At 34.2% G+C, this 11019-nt stretch overlaps 1 protein-coding gene across 1 annotated transcript; it reads left to right on the top strand.

Annotated features, from left to right (window-relative positions):
• The first annotated feature begins 5717 nt into the window (after positions 1 to 5717).
• On the top strand, positions 5718 to 9378 carry LOC131034882 (toll/interleukin-1 receptor-like protein). The gene is made up of 2 exons (XM_057966487.2): positions 5718 to 6536; positions 6862 to 9378. Exons 1-2 carry the CDS (start codon positions 5983 to 5985, stop codon positions 6971 to 6973), a joined length of 666 nt encoding a protein of 221 aa, XP_057822470.2. The 5' UTR covers positions 5718 to 5982; the 3' UTR covers positions 6974 to 9378.
• The last annotated feature ends 1641 nt before the right edge of the window (positions 9379 to 11019 follow it).

The following is an 11019-nucleotide window of genomic DNA, read 5'->3' as shown; positions in this document are numbered from 1 at the left end:
ACCAAATGGTTTTGCAAAATACTAAATCTAACTATATATTTTGTGTAGCTCACGAAAACAACTATGTTATGTTTTTCTAAAAAAATCAGGAATAGTTTTTCGTGCACGAGAGGTTTGACCCTCTTAATATTATCCAATTTTTAAAAACTTTATTAGTTTAGAAACTAGATTCAAAGTACTACAATTATTATTCTTTTCTCAACTCCTATTTTTGAGTGCATGACTTTCAAATATCTCTTTGAAGTTTAGGTTTACCTGTTTTAAGAAAAAAAAAAAAAAAAGTGGCCATTTATACCCCCTTTTTTGTTCACCATCTTGGTGTACTTACCGAAATCTAATTCTGCATTGCCTCCATCACATTATGGTGATCGTGTTGTCTTAATTTGTTGCACGGTCTGTATTGTTCTCCTTGAGGACCCTCCTAACCATGACTGCACCAATAGTCAACACTAAGAACCTATGAGAAACCTTTCGCAACTAGTTGAGCCTTATATTTATCCACATTACCATCTACTACAAACTTAGTCCCATAGATCCACTTACATGCATTGAACCATCTTTCTCCCCTTAGGGAGAGGGACTAACTCCCAAGTGTTGTTCCTTATCGAGGAACTATATCTTCCTCCATGTTTAAGTCCCACTCAAGCATTCTCAATACTTCTTGAAAGGTCTGTGGATCGAAAGATATAGAAATATAATCATGTGGAAGCTCCTGATGCTGTGACTGAGTTCTTCAAGTGTTGAAAGTATCCCCAAGAAGAGAACTCATTGACTCAAGATTCTGTCGAGACCAATGAGGTCTATGGGGAGATGAAGGATAAGCTTCCTCAACTAAAAGTGGACTTTGCAAAGGTGTGAGACTGGGAGTTGGAGTTGAGGGATAATCATCATCTGAGTCACTATCATCACTATCCACAATGGATGAAGGAGGAGGAGGATGAGAGGCCAGGCTAGGAGAGTTTTCCTTAAAGTGAACACTACTCTCAATGAATACCTCATGTGTCTCTAGATCCATAAGTTGATATTCCTTAACACCCTCAGGATATCCAACAAATATGCAAGGCCTACATTGATGTTCTCATGCCTTTCATTTTTGCGGAGGAATGCGAGCCCATGCTAAACATCCAAAGACCTTGAAATGTCTCACAATCAATTTTCTACCACACTAAGCATCAAAAGGAGTGATCAATACCCTTCAAAGCCTTGTGGACCTGATTTTGGATGTGTGTGGCACAAATGATAGCTTCTATCCAAAAGTTAGACCAAGAGAATGAGCATGAATCATGCAACTAGCCATCTCCCCAAGGGCTCTATTCTTCCTTTCTGCAATAGCATTATATTTTGGAGTGTAGGCAACTGAGTGCTAAAGATCAATCCCCTCAATCTAGTACAAAATTCTTTAAGTATATTGTTCACATATTCCCTTCCATTTTTTGTGCGAAGGATCCAACCTTCTTTCCATTTCCATAGTGGATGATTTGGTAATAGAAAGGAGGTTGGTGGTCAAGTTAGAAACATACAAAACATTCTCATAAGTTCCATCATCCATGGAAACCAAACCCTTCCCTTCAACTTCCACTTGTGTATCATCACCAATAAAAATGTGAGGTACCTTAGATGGCTCCAATTAGAAAAACTGATCCCTTGTAGAACCCATGTGATGAGAGGCACTCGAGTCAAGTATCCATTGTTGTGAAGAACCTGTTTTAGCCACAAATGCTTGCCCTTTTCCATTTGAGTGTGAGGAACTGGAAGGAGATGAATCCTTCATCTTGTACGTGGATGGAAAATTGATGTTGTTCTTCTTAATGATGTTTGTTAGCTAATCAATTTTCTTTGAGTGGAAATGATGCTCATCATGACCAAATTTCTTACAATATGAACAAGTTGGCCTCTCCTTCTTAATGTATTTCCCTTCTTTGAAGAGGATGAAGAATTGATTTGTTGTAGAGAATATGATTGTGCTCTATCTTGTTGTGGCTTTGGCTTAGGCTACTTTTGGTTCTTGCATTTTCCTTGATTAGCCACCAAAGCTTTGGACTTTGAAGACTTGAGAATCCCCATATTGATCAAACTTTTTCTCAAGTATCAACATCTCTATGAATGCGTCAAATGATGGTGAAGTGAATGTGGCATCTGAAGTCAACCAATGGGTTTGAAAGCTAGAAACAAAGACTGCATACTTTTATGGAAGCTTGTCCAACAAATTGTAAACCAATTGAACATCCTTCTTGTCAATGGCACAATCCTTCAACTTTTCTATTAGCTTAATTTATTTCATGATATAATCTTGGATCATATCAAAATCCTTGCGATCAAACATTGTGAGTTCATTGTCAAACTTGTAGCCCCTACTCTCATCAACTTGGCCATACAATTTGCCAAATATATCCCAACCCTCTTTAACTATAATACATTTATCAATGTGAAAAATGAGGTCATTTGATACACACTTTCTCAGAGTTCCAAGAGCCATAGAATTTTTAGTGAGCCATTCCAATTGAGCATTTGGATCATCTTTGTGGTTGGGTTGCTTAGACTCCACATCAAGATTCTATTGTCCATAGCATGTCATATGAAAATGAAGGCATGCAATCATATCCTTGTTTGCAAAGACATTTTTACAAATTTACCATAGATTTATTTTTTAAATTTGTTTTCTATACAATACTCCTTTTGAAATGCCTTTATTCATGTCTTCTTCATCTGTTGCAACCAAAACTAAAAATTTCCAACTATATAACACTTCTTTAAATTTTTAATTTAACTATTTGACCACTTGTGTAGTTAGTTGGCACATTGTGTAGCTTATTAGCAACTTGCCTTTGCATCATAACACTTTTTTTTTGTAGATTAGAGTCCTTTTTTTGGTGTGAACTATTTGTATGGTTCATGGAAGTCTTCTACAAGCTATGTAAGTTTTCTTCCAATTTGAAAAAAGAGACTTTGTTTACAAGTCAATTTTTTCTAATGCATTGAAGAATTATTTGAAATCTTATGTCTCAGATTATATGTGGATAACACATGTTTCAAGAATAGAACATGCATGTATTAACATATGAATGCAAAAGGAAGGAAATTATATTAATGTCAAAGATATTGGATCTAGAGACAAAATTATCAAGTATTTAATTACACTCTTGTTAAATGTTATACTATGCATATAAAGTTTGTCAACATGTGTTTCGCGAAGAACAATAGGATACAATAATACCGATTCTTTGAGCACTCTGATGTTCATTTATACAACAATCTAGTTTTACAAGTGCCTTTAATTTGCCAATCCCAAGTAACTTATACAAATCACATAGCGGCACACTATATGGGAACTCTTCTAGAAGCATAGCCTAAATTTGTGTTGTATATAGTTGGAAGGTAAGCCATCATACATGACTATTTATGGAGATGAACACTCTTTGTAAGTTTTTAGAAGCAAATCATATCTCTCTTTCTCAATCTTTAGTTGATTAGTCATTGCACAATACAATTTTTAAAATAAATTATTTATCTCTAAGATTAATGTACAAAGAACTTGAAGTGATTTATTTCTGGTTTGCAAACAAATCTTTTTTTCTTTTTGCATTGTTTCCTAAGATTTATTTTGCTTATTTTGAATGCTTCCTATATTAATATAAATTTTTGAACATGTCATTTTAAGAAAAATCTAAACTTTGAAAATTCTCAGCTTAAATTATAATGCAAAATTTGATAAACTTATAAGGCATTGAGAGGGGGGTGAATCAGTGCAGGTAAAAAATCTGATAAATCTTATTACACCTTTAAACAACTTAAGAACTATTAAGCATGCAACTTAAAATCACCACATAACCAAATAACCATTAAAGCATGCAAACCATATTAAGTACCTTACCATTACAATAATGTTGAGGCAATTTCAAGGCTTCGTGTATTAGCTTATTCAAGCTTTTAAGGTTTTAAAAAAATCATTTTTTTTTTTTACCATTGTCTTTGTTTTAAGATAACTTTGGGCCAACTATGGTTCTTCTCTGCTTAGTACTTAACTATTGGATACTTGGCTTGTTTATAAAGTGTAAATATTCTTTGTTTGGAAAACTAAAATGCATTTCAAAGGCATTGTAGGTTTCATTTAATATGAGGCTCCCAAGGTACAAAAAATTGGATACGGTTTTCAACTTGGGCATTAGTTAATTACTATTTTGTATACAAAATGTGTTAGATATTTGGTTAATCCCAAAGACACTGAGAGGGGGTGGTGAATCGGTGTCTAACCAGTAGATGAAAGATTTAAACTATTTGCAACTTTATAACTGAACTTAATATACCTGTAAGCAAATAATAATGCAGTAAAGAGAAATAAAAGAATCAACATCAATGCACACTATAACACATATATTTTTGACGAGGAAACCTGGTAAGGGAAAAACCTCAGTGGGATTTGTGACCCACAACATTTACTCACTGGCCAATATGAATAAATATTACTCGGTACAATAGGAGCCTGCACATGCAGGAAGGCCAACTGCCAAGAGCGCACTGCTTAATACAAAATGGAGTCCCACTGACTACACAATTGGATGGTTAAATCCAATAACAATGTACTGCTTCAAAATAGCATTTGCAATGTTGGATTCAGTACCGGTTTAAGCTCTGTCTGATACCTCTGCCAAAACCTTGCTGGTAAATAGTCTTCGCTCTGCTCTGCTGCTTATTCGCTCTCAAAATAAGTACATCAAAGTGCATATACAATTATCCAGTATCATACATACATTTCATTACCCACTTCGCATACAACTTCTTCTCATACTCTACTCACAAAATGACCTACAAGATCTCATACATATATGAGTCTTTACAATACATCATGTCCGCTATACAATTATAATTTACATTACATAAACAATATTATTGCTAAGTCGGCTTTGGATGCCGGTATGATCTGTTGCCGATGTAAACTGGATGCTAGTGTGAATAAGCTTGTAGTATCTGCCAGTGTCAGTAGGTGAAGTCTTTTGCCAGTATAACCTATGAACCATGTTGAACCTTGTTGCCACTTAGTTGAACCTAGTCGCTACTGAGTGCCCATCAATGACAACATCTACCGTCCTCATCTAAGTGTGTAATGCCAACAAAATGTCTTTTTGTGATAGACAATTAAGATAGGACTTTGCAAACCGAAATATCACACCTTCCTCAACTCAAGTACTCACTCTCTTCTATTTTATACTCTTATTGTTTTTTGACCTATCCAAAAAATGCCTCTATAAATTTCTTCTATGTTTAGTTTTCTTAATTTCTAGTTTTAAGTGTTTAGTTTTCTATTTTGATTTGTTACAATTTCATCTCCACTTTTGATTATCTATTCTAACTTTCCTTTCTTATTCCACATTTGATTTGATTCTAATACAACTTTTGAAACTAATCATTCAAAATGTGCCATTGCTATCAAACTAAAAGACTAATCCAAATCATTCCACACAAACTTGACACATTAGAACTCTTGTTTGGTATATGATATTTTAACAATTGTGACCTTACAACACTATTTTCTTTTTCAAAGCGGGCTTCCCCAAAGTCAACATTCCTATCGACTAAATGCTTACGAAATAGACTCGTACATGGCCTTTCACGTGGTTTAGTCGGCAAAGTCGGTGAAAGGAAAAAAGATGCTTCTGTACACCTTCGCTTTTCCGCCACAAATCTTACCACTCAATTCTCTGCCCATTCTTCTTTATTAGTCAAGATTCTTATCGACTAAATCCTCTGCTTTTCCGCCACAAATCTTATCCACTCAATCCTCTGCTGGCTTTTCTTTATTAGTATGAAGTTCAATTCCGTGTGCTCTGCACTGCACCATTGACATTGGCATTTTGTCTTTCAGGCATACCTGTATTATTTGTTTTCCTTGTTTCTGTCTGCCTCAATTTATCGGTTGAGAGTCTGTAGGATTGCAAACACCAAGCTACTTTTATCAGCATTCTTGTTTGTTTAGATCTGTATCTAATGGCAGGCTCTTCTTCTAACACCGCGGGGCAACCCAACAATGACCCACAAAATGCTTCTGATGGCCTAAGAATTGTGCTCCCTGCTCCTCTTGCGTCCGGCCAACAAGTAAGCGCTTTTAATGGCTTAATAATAGCCAGACCTACTCCTGTTTCTACTTCTGCTGAGTTCTTATCGAGAACGAAACAGATACCCTATGATGTCTTCATAAATCATCATGGGAGAGATACCAAACACACGGTGGCAAACAGTATTTACACTTCTTTACATGCTACCGGATTTAGAGTATTTTTAGATAAAAATGAGCTAAAGCCTGGGGATTTCTTTCCTAGAGCTCTAGAAGAAGCAATGTGTAGTGCGTCAATCCATATAGCTATTTTTTCTGAGAATTATGCGGAGTCACCCTGGTGTTTAGCCGAACTGGCATTTATGTTGGGAACTGGGACAAAAATTATCCCCATTTTCTATCATGTTGATCCGGCTACTTTAAGATGGGCGATCAAAGGAAAAGGAAGGTATGCGGATGCCTTGTCTAAGTATGAAATGGAAAGCAGGTACACCTCAAATGCTATCATCAAATATTCTCAATGTTTTTTTTCGTCCCTCTTTTTGTTACATAAAATAGAGTTGTGTTCAATTTATTCTTAACTGTTGTTCTCCTGTTTAGCAATACTGTGAGTCATGTATTGAAACGGGCACTTGAAATCATTTCATTTTCGATTGGCAACATCACTAATAGTTAATATACTTGCTACTAGCATGTATGTTAGACACTTTTTAGGTGCAAAGCTTGCCTCCCTGTTTATCTTTCCAAATCTTCACTAGCATGCATTTGGACCCTTTTTATTCTTAGTTTATTCATTTGCTCCTCTTCTTCAGCGACGAGCATGAAAAGAAGAAAAGATACAGCTCAGAACAGCTTCAACACTGGAAATGGGCACTCCACAAAGCCTCCTTTTTCACCGGCTACATTATTAACAATCAGGAGTAAGTATAAAATAATATTCCTCCTGCATTTACCTTATCAAATAATTCTTTTGGGGGTTTTATTGTCCCTTTGTTTGTTATATCAATCGGTATTCAGTTAAGTCTTTCTTCATTTTGGTTTGTCAGATATAGTTGTTTTGATTGTAAAATTAGACAAAAACGGAGAGATGAGGGAAAAAGCTAACAAAACCCAAGTAAAAGAGAATCATCTGCAATGCAAAAGGATTCCTTGCCCAAATGAATTAACAAGCAAGTCGGCGAAAGAAACAAATACATTATAATGTTTTATCAATGTAGTTTTTGAGGTAAATTGATGAATTTTATTGGTGTTTATAGCAGTGCTTTAACCACAAAATTCTCCCCAGATCTAGTGCGCTTAGCATGCTATTTTCATATTTTATGAAGATTTTTATTATTAAGTCAAAATATGCTCTGCATTTCTTACTTGCACTTTTAGAAGACAAATATTATTCACTCACTCTTTATTATGCAGTTCGCTCGCTACTTTATCCTTTATAAATATACCATTACCATTACTCTTTTGTCTGCTTTCTTTGTTTCTGTCCACCTCAATTTTTAGCAGAATCAGCCTTAGCCCGTCAAGCATTAGCATTCATTAGCCCTGCCGAAATATTTTTCGGCTAATACTATGTTATTACAAAATAGAAGATCAATGAAGCTAGAGGCTTCTTAATCATACAATTTCATAAAAGGTGACATTTATAGATATATAATAAGAGGTTTTATAACAATACTCTTTCAAATAGTCATTGAGTTCAGTCTTTTGTTGTCCTGAAATATAATTTTTTAAGTATCCTTCCACCCACATAAACAATCTCAGTTTCCCCATGAGTCCGTGGGTGATAACTTGTGTTAGGAGTGACCTTAATCCCTGATAAATGAAACGACTTTTGCTTAAACAAACTTCTTTCTGAATTTGTATTCAATGACAGCCTTTTTTAAACATTTCTGGAAAACCCAATTATGACCTAGGAAATGTTTTTGATGGTCTAAGTATCTATCTGCTCCTGCTGCACCTGGACAACTAGTACCTTTGATACAATAGTACCAACTGCTTCTACTTTTTTGCATCTTTATCTGCAACCAAAAACATGCCCTATAATAATAAATCATTGGGTACAAATATATCAGACAAGCTTGGGGATATACTGCCTAGAGCTTCAGAAGAAGCCATGGCTAGTGCTTCAATTCATAACTTTGTGCCTATAAATAAGAGTTTCAATTAAGAATACAGCATAAGCTATTAAGAAAAATCCGATGATAACTCCATAGTCCACACGCCAACTGATGTAATCCTCAACATACACAATAAATGACTAAGCAAATAGACTTCCAAAGAACACTACAAAAATCTGCTAGCTAAAAAAAGGAGTTCTTGGGCATTTTTCCCCTTGGGCATTTTTCCCCCTTGGAATAGAAAACATCGAACTGGTCTGTATAAAAGGTGGAGATATTTGGTCTTTCCTCCTTCTTGAGCCAGAACAAGAAGATATAGAGAAAATTAGAAATTTTAATTTGCATAGAAGCAGCCTTATCACAGCTTTCACTTGATGGTCATTCTAGTGTTTTCAAAGACTTGAACGAAACTCCTGAGCTCATAATCATTGTTTCAAACATAAAGATGCATCGAAAGTTTGCAAATGCCCAAAAGCATTCCAAATATGTATCAACAATGTATGCTCTGAATATGTATTACATGTCAAAGTGTGACAATAAAATTGCTGACATTATTGGAGGAGCAAACACTGCCTTCATGTAGCTTAGTGGTTAGATACACGACTAATTTGAGTTCTCCACCTTTTAAAGGTATTCAAAGGTTTTGATGGATGTTCACACCGCGTTCCAAAAATTTCCACTTTGGTGCAGGCAAAGAGGATGTTAGCAAAGACTATGAGGGGTCACTAGTTTTTATAATAGCTAAATGTACCTGCTCATGACTTTCTAAAGCTTTCTCAACATATCTAATTGATGTATCCTTTCAATTGATCCATTTTATGAATGCCTTATAATCATTATATCCAATAAGATTACATTTGATTGAGCCCAATGAGTCGTCATTGTATTCCAGTTAGGGATTTTGAATTGCAAATATAAGTTGAATCTTCATTGCTGGAATTTTTTGTCGTTGCTGTAGTGCAAACTTGTAGAATTCATTTGCTAGTTAAATCTCTGGTTTCCATCATATTAAATCTTTCGGGAAGTATGTTTGCAAATATTATACAAGTGTGGCATTTGGTGGAATTGGCATTTGTGGTTAAAACCAGCAACACAAGAATCCCTGTCCTCTATGAAGGGCAACCTTTAGAAAACAAAAAAGAAATAGTCACTAACAAATTGCTTGATAAGCTTTGATGACAGTCAAATTAATAGCATGTCCGATTCTTTTTTTTTTGAAATTGCCAAATCTCTCTGTTGTTGACTATTCTCCAGTGGTCAAATATGGACTTGCCATGAAATTGAAGAGGCCCGAGAGTTCCGCCAATGTCAATGCCATTATAGTATGTTTCATTATTGACTCTGGTAATTCCAACTTAAGTGGCGTCTTTATTCAGAACTCGATAAGACTTTTAGGATCTTTTGATACGGAATTGGGTGAAGGAAAATGGGCATGGGTGGGTGTTTTCACACAAGGTTCCACCTGGCTTCACTCAACGCAAGATAAAATTTGGACACCCAGCAAAAACATTCCAAAAGTGGAAGAGGCATGGTTAGTGATGGGAGAAGAGGGCAGCATAGTGAAGGCTTTCCAGCAGCTTTTCGAAAGGTAATGAGTGGTGAAATAAATAAAGTAATTGTAATTTTATAAATGGAATTTTATTTTTTATTATAAAAATTAGGAGTAAATATTTTTGATTCAGAATTATGAATTAATGAAGTTACATTATGTGATTACTGATTGATAGTTTCATAAATATTGACATTTATAAAAAGATAATAAAGGAGATTTTGGTGATCCAATGTAAGATTGAGTACTCAATATAATTGTACAAATATAAATGATAATTATAATTTTATTTTGTGAGTTATAAATTTTATTTTGTTTGTGTTATCTACATGTGACATAAATAATTGATGCTTAAAAGTATATGGATATTTAGATAACCAATACATATTACAAAGTAGTTATAAATCTTGTTATAAAAATCAATAACTCTCAAATTATAATTACAATAAAAAAACACAATTTATAATAGCTAATTTTTAATAATTAACATAAATAAAAATGAATGATTATTTACGCTATTAAAATTTTTGTATTTAATATTAATTCACCACTTTTTAATTGTAACTATATTGTAATTGTTTAAATAAAAATCAAATTCTAGAAGACTTATAAAAGTAAAATACCTCGAAAATATAATAAAAACCACATATATAAGATTGTTTTCCATCTTCTAGGTATCTCTTGGTAGAGTCCCTTTCCAAGGTAAAAATTCCATAAGAAGTTTGCTTATTTAGATTGGATATGATGTAAAGACATTTAAGCTACTCTACACTATCAAATATTGTGTGAAAACATTATATTGAATTCGAATTAAAGTTCAAATATTATTTTTTATTTTGAAATGTGGCCACTTTTAAAAATTCTTAGCTTGCAAAATAAATTTGCATGGTTCGATGATGAAAATTCACCAATGGTAAGCTTGATTAGGGTAGTAAGGAAGGGTGTTATTCCAGAAAAAAGAAAAAAAAAGTTATTTGCATTGGAGCTGAGAATTCACAATATGATCTAGCTCATTCAAATTCACAATGCCCTCCCTTCTAGGTAGAACATTCATTTAAGGATGTTGACAACCTTGTCCACATTTAGGATAAGGTGTATTTAATTTCCATGAGTCTGTCATAGAAATATTTACTTTTGATTATAATGAAATTTATAATATGGGAAACATGGATGTCATTCCTTCCCATCTCTAAGACTTACTATCTAAGCTTGGAACTTTCAACAAAAAGCTTGGTTCTTCAAGTGCTACTAACATTCATGCTAGGGTTTTATGAGACGAGAATATAATCACCCACAAGGTTAAA

Source organism: Cryptomeria japonica, chromosome 10, assembly GCF_030272615.1.
Source record: "Cryptomeria japonica chromosome 10, Sugi_1.0, whole genome shotgun sequence".
Classification (NCBI taxonomy): domain Eukaryota; kingdom Viridiplantae; phylum Streptophyta; class Pinopsida; order Cupressales; family Cupressaceae; genus Cryptomeria; species Cryptomeria japonica.
Note: the sequence above shows the minus strand (reverse complement) of the source record. Positions and strands in the feature narration are given on the sequence as shown.

Bases quoted from the DNA above. Each gene is read 5' to 3' on its own strand.
- LOC131034882 (XM_057966487.2), top strand. From the start codon at position 5,983: ATGGCAGGCTCTTCTTCTAACACCGCGGGGCAACCCAACAATGACCCA. The intron at 6,537-6,861 runs GTACACCTCAAA...CCTCTTCTTCAG, and splicing joins AAGTATGAAATGGAAAGCAG to CGACGAGCATGAAAAGAAGA.